Here is a 20,665-nt window from a genome sequence, read left to right on the forward strand (position 1 = left end):
ACACAAGACACTACGGCACAGTCTCACACAAAGTCAGCCGATATTAATATTGGATCAGGCTGCATGGCTGATGATGACTTTGTTAAAGAGCGTGCCCGTCCTCTAATCTCGCCTCCTGCTCCTCCTCTCATCTCTGCCCTTTCTTCTCCCCTAAATGACATCATGACCCAAAACTAAAGAGAGCCAGTCCGCCTCCGTAATACTCGTCTTCATATCTCTCTGTCCTCGTGACCCCTTTCAAAATATCTTAATCCTCATCATCGTGCCGCCATTCTTCCTCGGTCCCAGTGAGAATGTGATTTGACTCCCCCATCTTTCTCGAGGGCCTCCTCCACGGCGCAACACCCCGCTGCCATTGTTCCTGCCTTTTTCCCTCTCCCCCTCAGCTCAGATTGCGGCACATGAGCTCAGGCAAGGGCACCCAGGTCTCTCCATCACATCGCCTCCCGCAGCAGACTAACCACTGCATCTCTGCTTTCCTCCCCTGGTTCTGCTACCGAGATTATTGAAGTGGTTAAGTTACCTTGAAACAGAAGACATCATGTTCTGTTTTGCAAGAAATCTGAATAACACGCGTGGTGATTTATTTCAAAGGGCTACATGCTACAAACGAGGCGTCTGTCTGAAAGCAGCGCCTCACTGCATCACCTCTGACAAGCTGCCAGACACAGCACGGCGCCGGCTTGACCGCGAGTGTTAATTGGAACGAAGTGTTTTGATTGATGCATTTCTTCAAAAAGCTATTTACTGATATACATTTCATTTTTACAGCTTGTCCTTGAAGACCACAACAAGACCTTAAAAAAGCAAAAGGGAAAGCTGGTTAATAACACAGCTGAGTGCGGAATACGTTATTCGTTTACAAGGTGAAGTAAAAATAAATGATGCAAATAAACATCTGATAGTCGACTATACTGCAAAGATGCCATTAGCGCTACATGTGTATTTATTGTAATTAGTTGCACTAATCAGAAATAATTTGCCTTGTACATCATCCCTGTGTTCCAATAAATGCTACATGGCTTAATAAGGTCAGACGGTTGACAAGGACGGTTATATTAATGAATGACCATCTTTGTTAATAATTCAAATTAAGCTCTGGATTTTCTTGATCCGTCATTAAGAGCAAAAAAAAACTGCTAATGTTGTGTTTAATGTCAAGGTCAGTTTTATCTGCAAGTCTTCAAACTCATGAATTTCAGCACAAACCGTACAGACTCAACAACAAGTGTGAGAGGACCTGAGTGAGGACTTTAAAGTCAATCCACCAGATGATCATTAATTCCCACTTGTTCTTTTCAGACTATAACTTTTACACAGTGATGAGTTGCTAAACTTAAGGCTGGTTACACTCAATCATGGTTTAAGGTGTAAACATAATCAATGGGTTTGATCAGACAGGAAACCGAAGGGCAGAAACTTTCAGTTCATGTCCTGAAAACAAAATCTGCCTTTTTATATTGATTATTTGATCAAGAAAAGCAAAGCACTGATTTAGTTTAGTTTAGTTGTTGTGTAAGATTGTTAACATTTGATTCGGCTAGTTTTGGTTTCACATTGTAATTGAGAGAGTGGACTAAAGAATGTATAACAAACGTAAGTCCTGTGGACATCATGTTCATGGGCAGCCCCGACCAATACCAGACACCGATACGTTATGGCCGTGAATCTGACATCGCTGTGTGATATCAACTCCAAGCAGTTCGATGAGCCGCATTCTCTCCTCTTTCCTCAAATTGTTTAATGCTCGTTTAACCTCCTGGCATTGGTCTGATGGATTGAAAAATCCAAAAATGATACCAATAACTTAATTTCTGTCAATTTGTTCGTACACATGCTTTTATTTCCCTTCAACCTCCCGACACATTCAACATCTAATCAACATTGAAATCCAATATAAAATCAAGATCTCTTTTCACTGATATTTCATTTAATCAAAATCTGAGAAGGCTGCCACACACACAAACACACACACACACAAACAGATCAATAATGTAATTAGACACAGAAATGCTATCTGAGCCTCACAGGTAGTTTCGAGCTTTACTAAGCCTAAGCCGATCACGTTGTGTGTCATGAAGGAATAACCGGTTGGATTTGGAGGAAACAAACAAAAGGATTTCTTCGTTACTCTGCATCACTTCACTGACACCCAGGAGGATTGTTCTCCCCACATCAGCAGACAAATGACACTTGAAACCAGACGTAGCGATCAAAACAGACAATGGCATCAGAATGCGCTCGGCAACATCACAATTAAAAGCCGAGTTAATGAAACCCAAACAAGTTTTGTTTGTGGTTTAGACGTTGAGGTAGAACATGGTGATTGATGTTTCTGGAGGGTGAAGAAAATTCCTGTTAACTCCAGTTGTGTGATTTTGTTAACAAAGAGTTAGAAAACCGGTTGTAGAAGTGTGTCAACTGTGTGTTTCCTCATCTACTCCTCCTCCTCGGCTTCTCTATTTCTTCCACACATGAAAGATAAAGGAAACTAAAAGGTTCAAAGAAGCATGAAACAATCAGTTCCGTCCAGCTTTTATCAGCTCTGATTATTAGTCCGTGCTCGCTTGAGCCTTTGACGTAAACTGTACACACAGGGTTCTTTTTACAGATCACACCCACAGAGGAGCAATTCAAATAGGGAAGCGGTTACGCAACCTTTAAATGTTAATTACATAAATGTCATTTTAGGCTGGTCTCCATTTCCAGTGCAAACCTGCCTGAGGTTAGGACGAGATACGAGCTGTGTCGCAACTCGCATGACAGATGTCCGAGGGTGTGTTTGGTGTGACATGGTTATAATAATAATCACTTCGGTTCAGTTTTTCCTTCAACAGGTACAGCTGAGGTGTGAGAAAAGACTTGTGAGCAGATATTTCTCCCCTGAGTATTTATAAAAATCTCCATCCAGGCGAGAAAACAGAACTACTTAAATTGCTCAAACAGGCATGCTGGGCTAGTAGAAGGTTATAAACTGTATATCAACGATCAGTCAAATACCAGAGAAGACTATTTCGAGCTCCCTCAGTGAGGCATAATACATTTATCAATACAAGCTCCTCTCTTTTTTAACTTGTATCTTTGCTTTACATCTTTTTCGTCAACTTATTCACTTCCCACAAACATCAATCACCACCCAACCTAATGAAATGCACAAAGCGAGAGTGGGCATGAAGTAGCAAAGTAAGTTGTGACCTCTTTGTTTCTCAGACGCTCCTTTTTACCTGATTCTTTGAATATCTGCACTTTATATCTCTGTTTTAGTGACTTGGATACTTACTACTGCTAATAGTCGCTTTTATCATTACATATTCAGGCACTGGTTCTCTCTCTCGCATCATAACACTTGATATTTTTGCACTTATTTACTTACTCTTTTATATAATAGTATAATCTTTGTTGTTAAAACATTGGAGCTGGACCTGGCACAATAATTTCTTTCAGGTTTGAGAAAGTTCCATATTATTGTTCTCTTTGCAATGTTCCTATAAATATAAATCATAACTACAACTGGATTAGTTTAAAAAAAAAAAAAAAAAAATACAAATGTTATTATTCTTAAGCAAGTTCTGGGGTTATAGGAGTAGACTTTGGTTTCTTCAGTTTCCGAGCTGATTTATAGATGTTTATTCGCAACTGACATTGTAGATAATGATGTTTTTAACAAGTGTAAGACACACTTAATCTAAAAATACGATCTTCTGCCTGTTTGCGCCGAATTGGTTGTGACTCGGAGAAGAAGTGCGACGTTAGACTCAAATTGTGGCAATTAATGTCACACACTATCTGTGCCTCCTCTTCTACTCCTCAGGGAGTAGCGCCTCAGTTTGAAAACCTCTTAAAACTTGAAAACCTTGTTTCAGAGAATGAAAAGATGGAAAAGACAGGGTGTTACATAGCACTATTAAAAGAAGAATAGCTGCTGATTTGCTCAGAGTGGATATATAAAACACAGGGTGTTTTTTCGCCTGACTAAAGCCTTTATGTTTTCTGTTAAGAGCATTGCTGAACTTTGCGGCCACATTACAAACAAGACAGGTTCTGTCCCCCACTGTTTACAGTCAATCAGTGTGGATGGAAGACAGGGCACAAACTCTTGCTGACTTGATTCCATAAAAGGAAAAGAAGCGATGGAAACCTGCACACGGACAGAAAGAGAGAGAGGGAGAGGGAGAGAGAGAGGGGCACTATGCAGGAAACGTTTACATCAGAACAAAACCGTTCGAGGGGTAAAAGGTGTTTGTTACTTCTGCTTGGGCAGTTCAATGTTTCATTTAAATAGAGTTTCCATGGCCGTCTTCCTGGAGAAAACAGCGACCATATTTTTAAAAAATGTGCCATCTGAAAACTCCTCACCTCCTCGTCTGTACACTGAGCTGTTTGCACAAGGCGGCTGACTCTGCTCTTGAACTACATCCAACTGCCAAAGATTAAACAATGTGTGCCGGGAGAGCGTAGATTACTGACAAAAATCACTCGACGGCAATGTAGAAGGGAGCAATAAACACTGGAAAGCAAACATTGGTCTTTCTTTACTTATCTGTGTCTGCTCTTTAAGAGAAACATTACATGTCAGGGTAGATTCTTCTCAGGAAAAAAGAGAGCTCATCTTGACATGGACAGGCTTTCAGAAGACATGTGAAAAGGGAACAGGTTCAAAGTGCCTGTCAAGGGAGACTTGCTTCAGACTTACTGCAGCCTGCAGTTGCAACACCACCTCCCCTGTCCCTTCTTTGATAATAAATCTTTACCAACTCCCATGACAATTTCTCCTCATTTAGTTCCGTCAATGTTATCTTCAGTCCATCCACCGGTGTACCCTGCAGTTTAGACTTGCACAGTATTACACACAGAGCAGCATGAACTGCATGAATTTCCAATGAGGAGCCAGCATCTTGTTTCCCCCCCATTTAGATTCCTCTCTTCATCCGTCAGCATGACATTTGACAACTTCTCTGCATCGCCACAGCTCCCATCTGCAGAAGCTGAGGCGCAGATGGGTCGAGAGGTCCATGCATGAACAGTGCTGCTGAGAAGGGTGCTGGTGTGTGTGTTTGCGTGTGTGTGTGTGTGTAGCCATGACCCATCAGGCCTTGTGGGAAGCTGCAGCTAAACTGATGGATGCCAAGGAACAACAGGGGGAGGAGGGGAGAAAGGGAGGGAGTGCTGGCTTAGCTAAGTAGGAGACAAGTGCCTGTACTGCAGCAATGCAGAAGTGAGGGAGAGAGTTGTCAATGAGATGAAAAGTGTCTAAGTGTCACATATCGCAGCGTGGCATGTTTAGAGTCGACAAGTCTCTGCAACCTCATGTGAAATCTTCCAAAATATCTGTTCGCCGTCACCGCTCGTCGTGCCGTGGTTATGACAGCATGCTCCTCGGCCTACCTGGGACAGGAGAACAAACCCTGGCAGAGCAAACACTGCCTGCTGAGCCTCCCCTGTCTCCCCCCCTCCCTCGGCCTCTAAACAAACAGCTCTGCCTCCGGACGCTCCCTGGCAGGGACTGGGACACTCGTGACTATCGAGTGGCTCTCAGCTCAGTTGTTTCACCCCCATGTAAACATGATCTTGCTAGGACGACCCATGGCCCATATTATGTGCATTTCCTCTCCACTCATTCCCCCCAACCCTCCTTTCACTGCCTCTCAGAGCGGCCCGCTGCAGTAAAATGTAAACACAGTCCGAGGGAAGCCTCTGCTCATTTTTCACTGTACAACCACCACCCCCACCCTGTGCAAACGTACGCCTGGCCTTCTCCATTACATGCAGCCCAATGACACATAAATGCACACGCACTAACACAATCAAAGCGCACTGAACACACACTTGCTCGCATGCACGTAAACCACACAGTACACACGAAGATAGAAAGAAGAGGAGACAAGCTAATGCACGGCAGGAGGATTGCAAGCACTCAAGGAACAAATATCCTGTTCTCGTCATAAAATTTTCATCCCCACCAAGCTTGTTGGTGGGCCAAGCGCATTTCCGGGTGAAAAATATACACACTTAACCTTGAGGTGATCTTTTTAACATAATGCGTCTCCTTTATTGGATTTGAGCTGGACCTTCCTCACAGGAATACCAAGTGCAAAGAGTTGATGTCTGAGGAAGAATCAAGTTGGAGCGGAGATGAAGGACGAAGACGAGTCGTTGTGCCAGATCTTATGACTGGACGTTATGTTCCACTGGAAGGACACTGATCCGACACCTTGAGCTGAGAACAGTGTGACTGTCTTGAACTGATTCTCAAGAGCCACCATGTAGAAAGAGACTAAACTCACACGTATGTGAAAGGACTCTGACATGAATGTGTATCTTTTACATGCAGCCTGTCATATGTTCTTATGAAAAAATTATCCTAATTTCCTTAATTCATTTTCTATTTTTTCTCATTTCTATATTAATAAAATATATAAATATATAAAATATCAAGCCTAAATTGCATAATTTTGTCATAAGTGTTTAATAGCGACACCTTAGCATTGAGACAGCAATCTTCAGTGAAGATTGATGAAGATTAGGGTTTCATCAAAATCCCCTTCACCCTTTCAACTGCAACTTCAGGCCAAAACTTTACTGTGAAATTCAGTCCTTGTCAACACTACTGCAGAAAGAGAAGAACACAAGAACTACAGACGCTCAAAAAATCATGCCAGTAGGTGGCGATAAAGTATGCATCGATAGCAACAATACAAAAAATACCAGAGGTAAAAAATTGTGAGCATGATTGGTGAGCTCAGGCACAAGTAATATTGGGAGACGCAGTAATACCGGTAATGTGTTGCAGTGATGCAAACTTAGATGAAAACTTGTATGTATGCAAACATGCAGATAATAGGGAAACCAGTACATAGCCGCTGTTGTTGTTGTTGTTGTTGTTTCTGGTACATACTCATTAATCAAAGCAACATTGGGCATGTGCAGAGTAATCTATGAAGTCATCGTTACAGCATGTTCATACGGATACAAAGAAACAACCATTTTTTAAAAATCTGCATCTCTCTGACTTAAAATTCAGTTTGCATATGGACGAAAGCCTCATACACACACACAAAAAGGTTTAGCAAAATATCCATAGCAGTGTGGGCAGGGAAGCAATTCATCATAAAACTTGGAATAAGAATGTGACTGCAGATTCCAGGTGTGCTCTATGATGACGTTCGATTTGTCAGCATTACGATGTTCTCCTGTTACGTATCACAACCAATACAACATGACCTTCAAGAATCTGTACAACACTGCATAAACAGACAATGAGACAAATCTGGCGGGATCCAAAAACAGATGGCCACAGTCAATCAAATGAATAACTTAGGAAGAAATTCATATGCAATTGATGTCACCCAACTGGGCCTGGCAACGCACAGTTACCCAGAGTCATCTTTTATTTTGTCAGACAACCAAATTCAGGCTCAGGGCGTTGAATAACATCTGCCAGTCGATTAAGTATATAATGATAGCTTACATGACTCTAACTCAACTGAGCTAATGTTAACTCTCTCTGGCACTACTTGTAAATGTTTTTGGCGTACAGGCATAGCTATTAGGTTTCTATTTCACACACACACACGCACATACACACCATAGTGTTGTGGTGAAAGGACTTGGGGGCAATGCTTTTAATACATTTTCTTTGCCACCAAATCCACTCAAACAGCTTGTTTTTCAGTTTTACATGATTCGCTGCATTCGCATAATTCCAAATCCATAATTGACGGTTCGGTGGTAGAACTGGCTTCATGTGCCAGCGCAAACACACCATTTCATGTCAACAACAGCGAATCAAGGCAGCGACACCCCCGGTGGAGAGGTTGCTTTTGAACAGTGAGGCTGTTGGAATACATTTAAATAGATTTGGCTTCATCAAACGACTGCCGTCCAGTGACCTAACTAACCGTCAAAGGATTCTCTTGCATGTTAATCACCGGTAAACTGAAAATAATAGAGACAACAACAGATTACTCTGGTTCAAAACAGGGCGTAGTGAGGGATGACAATTGGGATTTGGATGACAGCAGTTTTTATTAGAGGATATCAGTCGACAAATACATCTCAACTGAAGCTGTCAACAGAAGATATTCAAATTTATATGTGAGGTTAGGCACTGATTCATTTTTTTAGCTTTTAAAAAGATCACAAGGGAATAAACTAATAGTTGCTTATGACATTCTAATGGTAGTTGGGAGTTTCCTAAACTACAATTATGCAGGTTACACTGACTGCCAATAGTTAGTAGGCTGGTATCGATCTGATGACTTTTAAGACTGCATTTGGGTTAGAAGCTCTGGATTCATAGGCTGTCTGAACTTATAAATATGGATCTAGTTTTGAGGCCGTTTGGCACAGAAATCAATATTGTACAAATTAAACATTTGAAAAATGAATCCATTATTTTCGATTCCTCTCAGATATACACACACGCAGACACACTAACCTGTGGAGACAGGGCAGTGGGAGGCTGGGTGAAGAGTGTGGAGTGGGGTGCAGATCGTAGGCCATGTGCTCTCCTGACAATCTGACGGCTGAGAGGAGCAGACAGTAGGTCCTGCTGGAGAGCACACACACAAACAGACACACGTCAGGTTAGAGCACATCATCATTAGGGTCACAGTGGAAACAAAGTGTTAATGGAAAACAGCATATCACATGCTATTTTCAAAACAGTCACCAATAGGACCGACAGTACATTCCTACGAGCGAGAAAGGGGCTTAAAATAATGAGGCATGAAAGTGGTGATTGTGTTTTATTTTCTATTCCCCTTTAAAAACAGGCCAGTTTCCTCTGTGCAGCAATTCAAACACACCGTGTGGTCGGAGCCGTGCCTGCAAGACCCTGTATATTATGTGAAATCCACCATGCCGTGCGCTGGGGGGGGAATATGTGAGACGGCCTCTGCTGCTGCACAAGTCACCTGCTGATGAAAGAGCTGACCAGCCTGCTGCTGCTCCACACCTCTACCAAGATCAGCATGCCTTTTCAACCATCTACTACACCACTGTTTGGTTATTATAAAAATATATGGTTGATCTGATGTGTGCGGATGTGAGCTTTTCTGTGCTTGTTCTAGTGTGTGTGTGTGTGCGTGCGTGCGTGCGTGCGTGCGTGCGTGCGTGCGTGCGTGCGTGCGTGCGTACAGGTGCATGGCACAGGTCACGGTACACTGGATTGCCTAAAATACTTTCACCTTCAAAGTTAGTGTGCACTCAGATATTCCCTGCCTCCCAGGGCCAAGGAAAGATTAGATGGAGATAAAGTGGTGGACTCTTCCATTATAAACACTGAGAGTACCTTGACCGTGCACTCTGAACAACAACCAGTGCATTACGTTAACTACTTGTATTAGATCCCAGTATATGCACTTTTTTAGCTGAGGGTCTCATCACAGACACCTTAACAATATAAGATTTGTACCGAAACACTTCCAAAACCCGCGGTCAGCATTATCCTGTCAGCAATTAAAGCCACAAAGGTCAGACATGAAGATTACGTTTTCCAAACCGTTCACCTTCACCGGCACAGTTAAGAGGCTACACTGACAAATGAAACAGTTAGGAGCAGAGCTATTAAGACCTCAGGCAAGACATGATTAACTGAGTTTGAAAATGGGCAAAGTTCTATTGTTTCCACCTTAACTTCAAACTTTTGCAGATGCTCTTGACTGTATTTGAGCTAGATTTTTTTACTCTTATTTTTTTACATTGGTATATTGGGTTTGTAATATTTTCTGAAGACAATAAGTAATGTTCTTGATTGAAAGCAGGATTACACAAAAACTATAGTTTAAGAGTTAAAATGTTGGCCATGGCTAAAGAAAGAACCGATTCAATGTTGGAGTGTGTCTAATGGTTGGATGCAGGAAAGCATGCATTGGGCAAGAGGCACCGTACATCAAGGAGAAGTCACAGGACTAATATATACAAACAACATATATTGTTATAAAAACAGGGTATTGATTGACTATTTGTATTATATAATCAAACACTTAAAAGCACCAGTTCAACAAGGCTGCATGTGTTGGGACTGTAAAGGGAAGCCCACATGGACATGAGGAGAACATTCAAACCCCCACACAGAGGAGGCCCCATGTGGCTGGTGGATTCCAGCAGTGACACGACACAGCTAACCACCGAGCCGACGCGCTGCCAGTAAATGTAAACTTTACATTAACTAATGAATGGTAATTTTTGAGAAAGCCTATAATAAGATGTCTAGCATGAGGTGCACTGGTATGTCTTTAATGACATAACTGCTGTGTCCTTTCTGTGATCAGGGCTCTAATCTGCTGACTGCTTAATTCCTTCCTCATCTACATCTTATTACCCACACGATTACCTTTCCTTTAATGACTTTCAGCCTTGGTAAATTACATTACTAGCTAGGACATGGGTTGGATTGTGCCAATGTGCGTTTTTGCCATTGGCAACAGTTAAGAATATATATCTTTACACTTTGGTAAATTAGGTCTGTAGCTTCTCTAAAATAAATAAATTCCATTTCATTCATGATTCTCAGACCTGCAGAGGGTTAAGGACCAGTTAGGCTCAAGCACTGGCCATGATGGAGAGGTAATAAATAACCAGCACTGATAACATTTTTCTTTTATGACTCCAATTCTCGGGTTATACAACTGCAAACAAGCAGAAAATGTCTATTGAGGACAGCTAATGAAACAGACTTTCCATTCCCCACAATTATTTTTGACACAGTCTGTTCACCACATACTGGAGCAGCCTATTAGCCCCACAAGGGTCCAATATCACCAACCGACCACACTCATAGTCCAATAAAAGAATGTGCACTAAAGCTGATATCACAGTAAGACCTCGACATTAAGACAGGCAATGGACCTTGGTACTCAGATAGCATGTTGCAACAGGATTATTCCACTCTTCCTTATCATTGCAATTCAGGCGTCGGCTCATAGGAGTGGCCGTGTGTGTGAGACTCCAAAGACTATAAAAAGTGTCCTCGACCTGCCAAGAGAATCTCCATGCGCTCCTGTGGAGGAGGAACAATGTTTGTGGAATGGTTGACGCTGTGACTGAGGCTCGGCCAAGCAACCAAACTGACTCCTTTTCATTCTGGCAGTGATCTCAAGCTGCAGCAATACAGTTACTGAATAATATGCCTGTGAGCTTAAGGTTTGCAAAATAAACTTCACAACACTAGGAGGAAATCATGCAACTAATGGGGTTTAATGCTCAACCACTAACCCAACATAACGAGGCTCTACAGACAATTGAAAATACAGAACAAGGCATTGTTCAGAACAACAAAATCCCCTCTGTTTGAAAGGGGACAGTTAAGCTCTCAGGACTTGTCAATACTGTACGCACAGACGCACAGAGGCACAGACGCACAGACAGAAAAGTATGTTGCTAAAAAACACAAGAAAGATGTAATGCCATTGTCGTGAACAGTAAGATATGACACAGCCCTACTGGAAACTGAAAATGTTGCTTTTGGAAATAATTCATTCCAAGAGACTTAAGTGTGATGAAAAAAATGTGAGCTGAACCGATATAGATACGGTTGATCATATTTAATGTTAATATTTATTATTTTTTTAAGGAGTCCTTACCAATCGTTATGCTTACAAGTGAACGTAATTGAGGCTTTTTAATGAGATATTTTACAGTTAAACATACAATCCATCATAAATAAATATAATATTTTTTCAACATAAATACACATATTTTCTGCATTGTTAGTTCTGTAAAAAAATGTCAGCATATCAGGATATATTGGCAAACATAAGCCGTAACCAATGTGTGAAAGGCTCATATCGGCCGAAATTACTTTCAAACGAATGAAAATTGGACTAATTTTTCTTCTAAACACATCCCACCATCTGGTTTATAGGACTAGTTTCTTAAAGAAGTAGCTGGGACCTCTGCGCCCCACTGGGCCTCCGGTCCACTGAGGAAAGGCACCGTCTATTTCTGTTGATTAGATTGCCAGGGGAGAAAACAGCTGCTCGCTCTAGATACCAGCTACAACAAACAGGGCGTGATCATACAGAAAGTACTCCACTTTATTCCTCTGATACAAAAAGACCGCAGCTGCTCAAGTCCCTACTAACAGCACCTTTCTTTTTGAACACACAAAAAGCAACAAACAGGTGCAGAGACAAACAGACTTGTTTTCTGCATCTAAACCAGCCACTTAAGTGCAGTAAAAAGGGAAACATCCCATATTGTTTCCCAGCCTGCAGCAAAACATTTCAAGAAGTCACTGCTGCAGAGCGAGAAATGTGTAGTTCTGAGTAGCTCACAGCAGAGTTGGGGAATAAAGTGGCAACGATAATTTGCAATATATTTTCTCAATTACAAAACAGTCCACTTGATAGTTTTTAATAAAATAAACAGCAACTTTCGGTGCCAACACTTACTACTGTGAATGGATACACGCTCTGGAGGACAGCAGTGTGGGAAGGCTGCAAAATGTGATCACAGACCTTAATAGAAGACACAGATTCGTCAAAGGAAAATTGTGACTTATTAAATTACAAAAATTTGAATAAGAAACTCTGATATGAACGTTTTTGCTGTGTGATTTGAAAAAGGAGATCATTTTTATATTCATATTTCATTTAATTTATTCTCCAAAAGAATGCAAAGATAATATTGCAGTTTCAAGCTTCTTCAGATATGAAAAGTCAACAAGATTCCAGTCGTCCAAAACAACACATGGACTCAGAAGAAAAGCATCAAAAGCAATGGCAGAAATAGTGGCAGATTTTTTTCATTTTAGATGATAAGTCAAGTTTCAAAAGTCCAGCCTCGTCATGCGTGACACATTCAGGGCTCAGGCAGAGAAGTGCCTCATACTCCTTGTCACAGTGAGAAAATAAACAACCTCAAGCTGTCAGGTATTGATTTGCTGATTGACTTTAAGCGCAGCGAGCTACGAGCTTGCTGCTGCTCTGGGACCAGTCCCCTCAAATCACAGACACTTCAAATCCTTGTGGTGCTGCATGCAGCCGGCGACATTCTCAGGTAACTCCACTTTATCAGTCGTGCTTCACACGGCTGTAGTCTGCAGGATTGTTTTACATAGACTCGGAGCAAGGGCCAGACTCCAGCTTTTTGTCACCTCTGCACATTTCCCCCACGGCTGAACTTGCGTGATCCCCAGCAGCTTTAATTACTGGAAACGGCTCATCAGCAAGAAGCCGCAGGACTCAGATGTCTCTTTATGCAAGATATCTTGCAGCACAGATTGGCTAATGGTTAAACTTAGATGTCACAGATGCCATGTTAAGTGGGCCTTCGCGGAGGATTGTGCAATTGAAAAGGCCTGTGGGTGTGCTCTGCTAAGGATGCCATCAGACTGTGTGTTTTCAGCAGCATCCACCTAAGACCTGATTAGCCTCAGCAATTTGATTCTGTACATGATTCCCTACATGGGAACAGTTGGTAAAGTCTTGAAGACTCGACAAGGTCGCTGCTCAAGTCAAGTATTTATACTCCATAGAGCAAGAGAGCCACCCAATAAACTTTTTAAATAAATGATCAAATAGTCTAACAACACTACTCACCACAGCAGTAGCTGAATAAAGTCCAATGGAAATCTGTGTATAAGCCAAGAAAACAAATTAAAATGTTCTCCCTTATATTCTAAACACAATAAGTTGTGCAGCACTCTATGACGGGCCATGAGATATAGACATATAGTAAATGACTGTTAATAAACAAGGGTCCTCAGCGTGGCTTTAACATGCTACTCTGTAAAATAATTGACATGAACAAAAAGTGAGGCAGGTGTCGGAGCATGGAGTGTGTGCGACATGTGTGTGTGCGTCTGTGTGTGTGTGTGTGTGTGCTCATCAAATCAGCCCAGTGGAGGAACAAGCAGCTGAGAGATAATTGCAGACTAATTAATGGGAATGCTGTCTGTTCTCAGTTAAGCGAATTAACCACGACAACAGATTGTCAATATAGGGCATCCTACAGAGTGAGGCGCCTACGTCACATCCTGTGTGTTCAAACGTACACAGGTACTTAATATTGCATGTTGAATACATACAGAGAATAAGATGGAGTCTGTTGTGGAGATGCTTTGTCTTTGTACTGCATGAGGTCATGCCAGCGGGGGCTACAAAGCTTTGACCCTGTTCAGACCTGGTATTAACATCTGTCCTAAGACATCAGATCAATGGGTCAAAATTAAGTTTCTCTGTTTATAAATACCCAGCAGTAAAATGCTTCCTGAATATGTCTCCTGTGACCACTTCCCCATTAGATCTGCAAATAATCATGGTTTTGTTTCCGCAAAGACCAAAATATGTTATTGGAGTTTGAAACTGAAACTGAATAAATGAAGCTAGATTGAACCAATTTAGGAGAAAATTCCAGCAGCCATCCTGTTATGATCAGCGATGATATTGTGACGGTGGCAACAAATAAATGAATGTATGGACACTGAGAAGAGCACAAAAAAGTTTAAACTGTAGTAGGTCAGCAACGTCAGCTGAGAAGGCCGTCCTTCATTTGTGGCCCAGGACAGATTTGCGTTCACTGCAGCGAAAAGAATGTGGTCACATGCGTCCCACACCACCTCCAAATGTGGTCTGAGTTCACATAGCGCTGACCACTAGTGATCACTCAGGGCAGATGTTGATACCACTTCTGCACTGGGTTCTTTCTACAGACTCTGCACCAAAGTCACCCACATTTATTGTGTAACTTAAGCAATTCACATTCTGATCTGGCCATCTCTCCGCCTCATCTTCCTCTCTCAGCTCTTCCTTCTGCCTTGCTCATTCCCCCTCTCTGCATCTCCCTCGCACAAGAGAGGCAGTCAGGGGTGAGAGGAAGGGAACGGGGGGGAGGCTGCAGGCAATCACTGGCCACCAAGAGGAGGGATGAAGAGAGTGGGATAGAAGATGGGGGAGAAGAGAGTTAAATTAAATTTCCAACACATTAAGCACACCCTGGTATCCACTGCCTGCACTTGCATGGGTAGAGAGGAGAGGGGGCTGCTGGCCAATGATAGTCCTTTAAAGCTAACGAGAATTGATCCAGTTGCAGGGGTTTCCCCGACATTCCCAGAGGATGAGCAGACAAATAAAGATGGAGGCTCAAGGATAAATAGAAAATAGCCTGTCCAGGTGAGTGAGAGGATAAAGGACTCACACTAATTACATCATAGGCACAGTCGCATTCCCAGTCAACCAAACTGGCAGCTTTGTCTCTCACGGACATGCAGACATTGTGTGTGTGGATGTTCATGTGAGCAGCTTTTCTGCAGCGCTGGGCAGAGAAGCAAGGACGAGCCACACGCCCAGGTTCTGACAAACCAATATAACCAAGACAGAAGGAGAGAGGCCTGCATGGTCAGTATCGGTTTTTACCGTAATTCAACGGAGCAATAAAGACACACACGCACATGTACGTGACGCAATCACATACTGACCATTTGCCCGTCATGCACTGCTCATGTGGGATACACACACACACACAAACAGGGTCATGAAGGCAGGGAGTGCAGAGAGTGGGGTTGACAGCTTAGCGTCTCCTGCTGCAGCAGAGATGAATGGGCGGGCTGAAAGCTGCCTTCATTCATAATAGAGTACGGCAACAAAGCAGCTCCATCCCCAGGTGTCTCAGGGACTGCAAGAGCTGGACAACGGACAAAGAAACAAAAAGGAGAGAAAAGTCCTATATCTTCCATAGAAATATTTTATTTAGATTTATTACCCTTGGTGTTACCCAAATAAAGGTTAGAGGGGCAGAGAGAGCAAGACCAAAGTGTCGCTGGCAGAGTCAGAGTGGCCTGGAAATGTCAGAACAAACACTGCAGAGTTTATAGCACAGTGAAAGCCTTTGGTCCATCTATTTTTTGAAAAAAGAGGACCTAAAGCGTTAGTTCACCCAAAAATGAAAATGAACTCATTATCTACTCACCATTATGGCGATGACAGTGGGAAAAAGTGTTAGAGTCCACCAAAAAAAAGTGTCAGGGGTAAACAGCATTGCAGCCAAATCCAATATAATTGAAGTACATGGCGACCACTTTCCAAAAATACTGCTCCTGTGGTTTCCGTAAGACCCGACATTCAAATTCAACTCAAAACGGCCACCATGTTTAAAACAGGTTTTTGCCTGGCTGCAGCAGTAACTGGAGGAGAACAACAGCGGACATCTAGGCTAAAATAAAGATGTAAACGAGCTTCGAGACGAATTGTAGACTTCACCCACCCCTCCATCAGCATACTGGTGAGGAGATGAGTGAATTTTCGTTTTTGGGTGAACCATCCCTTTAATAGCTTAAGTAAATAAGAATGAAATGTAGGAGCAATACGGTATTTTGAAACAGACAGCCGTGACAAGGTAATAGATGGAGGGTTAACATAAAACGTGAGGAATGTGCTGATTGTTTTCTGTTCTACAAAAGACAGACATCCTCTGAGGCATGGAGATGAAGCTGATGATCAGCAGTACAGAGACTGGAAGCGTGGGCGTGAGGGGGGGAGAAGCACAGGCACAAGAGAGAGAGAAAGAGAGAGAGAGAGAGAGAGAGAGAGAGAGAGAGAGAGAGAGAGAGAGAGAGAGAGAGAGAGATGGAGAGAACAAGCATGAGAAGGAGAGGAAGGACTGTGCAGTAGTGTATGTCTCTTTGTGTCTGTTGGCCTCTGCGTGTGTGTGCAATAATTTCAAAGCATTCGTTCAGATCAGTGAGATCCTCAAATAGCAACTACCACCTACTGGCGCAGAGCTATATGAATATGTTAAGTTCCAGTATCAGGACAGAAATAGGGCACATTCAATAACAACATTCACTGTAAAATGCTACATCTATTTAGAAAAGTATGGCTCACACACACACTCGGTATTGAAGGGTCCTAAAGTGGCTTTAATTGGACAAAGGGGGCAACAATGAAAAGAGCATCATGCAGCACTGACAGCTGGACACTATTCTTAACGAGCGATGTCTCCATCTTACAAAGATCTTCCTCAGGTACTCGTCATCTTAGGCAGTACAAAGTACTATACAGACACAAAGACATTCATACTCAGGTGCTGCGTGATTCAGAGTCAATTTACCCTCTGGCTGGACCAATCAGGACAGAGGTGATGGGGACAGAGTGTGCCACTATAAGCATGTGGGCTAAGACAACTTTAACCATCAAGAACTGCAGAGGCAATTCAAGGCTGATTGGACACATTTTCACCATATTGCATATACATGCATGTAGATCAGATACATGTATAATTTTCTGCAAACTGCTCACAATTTCGTCTCTTCGTAGATATTACAGCTTTGCATGTGCCTGGTTTTTCATCGTACATCTCTGCATCACTGATATCAAAATGTTGAATAATGCACGAGATAGTTACTTTCAGATCCGCCCCTTCCACACCTGGCCCCGCCCACCAAGTTACAATAGATTTAGCTCCATTACAGAAAAACGCGATGAAAACCCACCCTCCATGGCAGAAGTAACAATATTGTCAAATGTAGACCATATATTTCATAGTTTAGCAGAAAACAAAATTGTATAGTTCAGCAAGTTCAGCATAGAAAATGCTATGAGTGTTATTGCGTATTTGCGTCTATTAATAGCAAGCAGCTGCTTACAACAGCTTGCAGCTGAATGAGCACATAGGTTGATGGGCGTGTCCACGCTGTGTTTGTGCAGGTCGACTATCATGCAGGGTAACAAACTATGAATCCAGATACTTCTGGAGTAACCCTACAAGTCTGCAGACATGGCATCACAACGCTGTAGCTCAGCTATGACGACAAGTTGAGCCTGTACTGTAACTCTAGCCAAGCACATCAATCAAACTTGTATGGCCCTGTCATTTGCCTCTGCTGAAACTGAGGCTTGCATCGAATACGGTTGCCTGGTTCCCCTTCGAAGGGTATACATATCCTATGTATGGTATATTGCTTTTGTATATAACAGGAGAATGAAAGAAGGCAGGTATTTTCCCTTTTTTTTCTAATTCATCTCAGCCCTTTTGCGAATTAGAAAACATCCTTCAAACACATAGAAAGACAGCCAGTCAAATAATATATTCACCAGTGTATTCTGTCTTTGTTCCTTTCCTGAACTAACAATATAAAATTGATATGCATTCAAGCAGCAACGACTACACTCAACTGGCTCTAGTCTCTGATTATAAGGTGTGAAAATCAAAACGCAGTATCACAAGTCTAGTGTCGGCGCCACATGAGCGCGATCCTACTAATGTTCTGACTGCTGACACTCAATGTTAGAACTGCTTCCCCACTAATAGTAACCCTTTTTAAAATCAGACAATATAATGTTTATAGGCAGATTTAAGGATACAAGATTTTGAAGGTTACGGGGAAACAGGATTCCCACAACTTTTATTGAACAATTCTCCACTGTAATAGAACACGTATCACTTTCACTATGTACTCCTCGCATCAGGAAGTGATCACACTGAGCCACAATACTATGGTTCTGTATCTTAGACACTATTCACGTTAACTCAACACGTTCTGTGATGCTTTCACTTGTAAAGTTCTTCATAAGCAAACCATTAAAAACAGCTATATCCTATCGTCAACAAGTAGGATATTTCATGGAAGAGGTGTAAATTTCCATTCAGTTTTTTAAGTTGGTAATAGAAGATACAGCCACAACAGACAAGTGCAGCACAGGTAAAGAGATTAAAAATATATGTAGGCAGCAGGTTCTTTATTTTTGGCGAATCTGAAACAACAGCTGAAGGGAATCATCGATCCGATACTGAATAATATTGGTTATCAATCGATACTGCCTCAAACGGTTGATTATAAGTGACAACAAGGGTTGATCTATGGGGCCATTTAATTTGTATTTAATTTAAATAATTGAATTCGTTGTTGTTTTTGTGTTGCTGTTTTGTGTTTGTTTTGACTGGATTTACATTTGAATTGTATTTCTGGTCAATTTTGAAGATTACTTAAGTATATTATACATTTTAATAAAAATAACAATTTAGTAAACGTATGTGCATGTATTTTATTGTTACACAGTGGTTTTTTTAGACAATTAGGAGAGCAATGTTCAAAGGAAAGATCTCATACAGTGAGGCATACAGCTTATACCTAAATGTATTACAGTTGGTATGGGGACTAAAGAAGTGGTGCATCCCTATTACGGTCATCCAACTTACGTGTCACAGACCCTGATCACAAGTATGCAGGCATATCAAAAAAAAGTTCCTCTTCCATTTGAAACTACAAAGGTAACATTGTGGCTTTTGCTCCACCTAAATCATAAATAGACACAACCCACTGCCACTGCCTTACACACACTACATCTCTTTTGATGTGAAGAAACATTTCAGGTGAGCCCAGAATTAGTACAGAGTAACAAACACAGAATTAGTACAGAGTAACAAACACAAAATGCAAATAAGAAACAGAGTGCAGAGTTAATGTAACTTCCCCTGTGGGTTTTCATGACAAATGCAAAATAAGCAAAGGAAAAGATCCAACTTGAACAGTAACAACTCAGTTCACATCATATTTGACTAAATAATAATTCATGTTCAATTTTGCATCAAAGGAAGTATAAATGTGGAGGAACTCCTCAGAGGCAAATCAATAATTCAAGGCTGGAATGAAAACTGCCACTCGTACCATGTGCATCGTAGCATTACAGTTATTCTGAGGAGCGTGCTGAATGGTAGAAGGTGAAGAGTGCGGGGCAGTGCAGTGAAGTAGCCTGGTAGCTGACTTGTCAAGGCTTTCTACTAAGTGTTTGCACAGAGAAATGTGCTGCTGTATCCGGCTAGGTAGAGACTGTCCTTAAAAAAGAAAATTACCACACTGGGTGTTTGTGCAAGTAACTTCTTACGACTCAATGTTGCATTCTATTGTTAGGAGGTAGTTGCAGTACTAAATATGACGGGAGGAAAGGAAGACGCCAGGTAATTTAAAACCAACCCAAGTCGTTTTTGGGCCTGCAGCTAAAGGTGCACTATTTAAGGAGACGCTCCTATGGGTTGCAACTGAGGCTCGGGAGAAACAAACTGCGAGGTCGATGAAGTAAAAGGCCTTTGTGTAAAGAAAGGAGAAGCCATTTTTGCATAAGGAGCAGAGAACAGGACACAATGCAGTGGATAACCTTCAGTTCTGTTGGAAAAAAAAAACATGTTCAGTGTGAAACATGTTACCCAGGCAACAGCTGCACTAGGACTGCTGAAAAGCTTCAGAAACCTGTCTCTGTCCTTGTATATTTACTTTGAAATGTATCTTCTCACCTAAAAATCTGCATCTCTTTGCCTTTCCCAATCTCATATCCGGGTCGGGATATCCCAAGAGTTCCCCTCAGGACCAGGGCAGAGCGAGTTGAGCGCTCAGCTGATCCGCTCTAATGCTAACCTCAGCTCTTCTGCATCCTCCGCGCAGCTTAAATATTTTCCAAGGGAAAACAACAGCCGGGCTTACAACCTGGTACTAGTTTGGCTGAATGAAGAATAACTCACAAACCTATCTCTGACAGAAGGTAATGGATTCTGTATACAAGACAAAAGTTATGGGTTTTGATACACAACACCAAGATCAGAGAGATTTATATCAGCTTGAGGTTTTCCATAAGCAAGTTACTGAGTTGAGTTATTCCAGTGCCACAGGTACAGCAAACAGCACGTCCATTGTAAGATCAATACCCTGGAGACAATATTTAAACTGTTA

General features: G+C 41.9%; 1 protein-coding gene across 2 annotated transcripts in view; it reads right to left on the reverse strand.

Annotated features, from left to right (window-relative positions):
- The window catches only part of mcu (mitochondrial calcium uniporter), a 56,633-nt gene that overhangs the window by 22,163 nt on the left and 13,805 nt on the right, over positions 1–20,665 (reverse strand). Inside the window, exon 2 of one of the 2 annotated variants that reach the window (XM_061087198.1) lies at positions 8,438–8,548. In XM_061087198.1, coding sequence (XP_060943181.1) covers positions 8,438–8,548 — 111 coding nt within the window. Of the gene's footprint in view, positions 1–8,437; positions 8,552–20,665 lie in introns of both variants that reach the window. The other variant, XM_061087197.1, reaches the window with a different exon arrangement.

The sequence above is a fragment of the Limanda limanda genome, chromosome 15 (genome assembly GCF_963576545.1).
Source record: "Limanda limanda chromosome 15, fLimLim1.1, whole genome shotgun sequence".
Lineage (NCBI taxonomy): Eukaryota > Metazoa > Chordata > Actinopteri > Pleuronectiformes > Pleuronectidae > Limanda > Limanda limanda.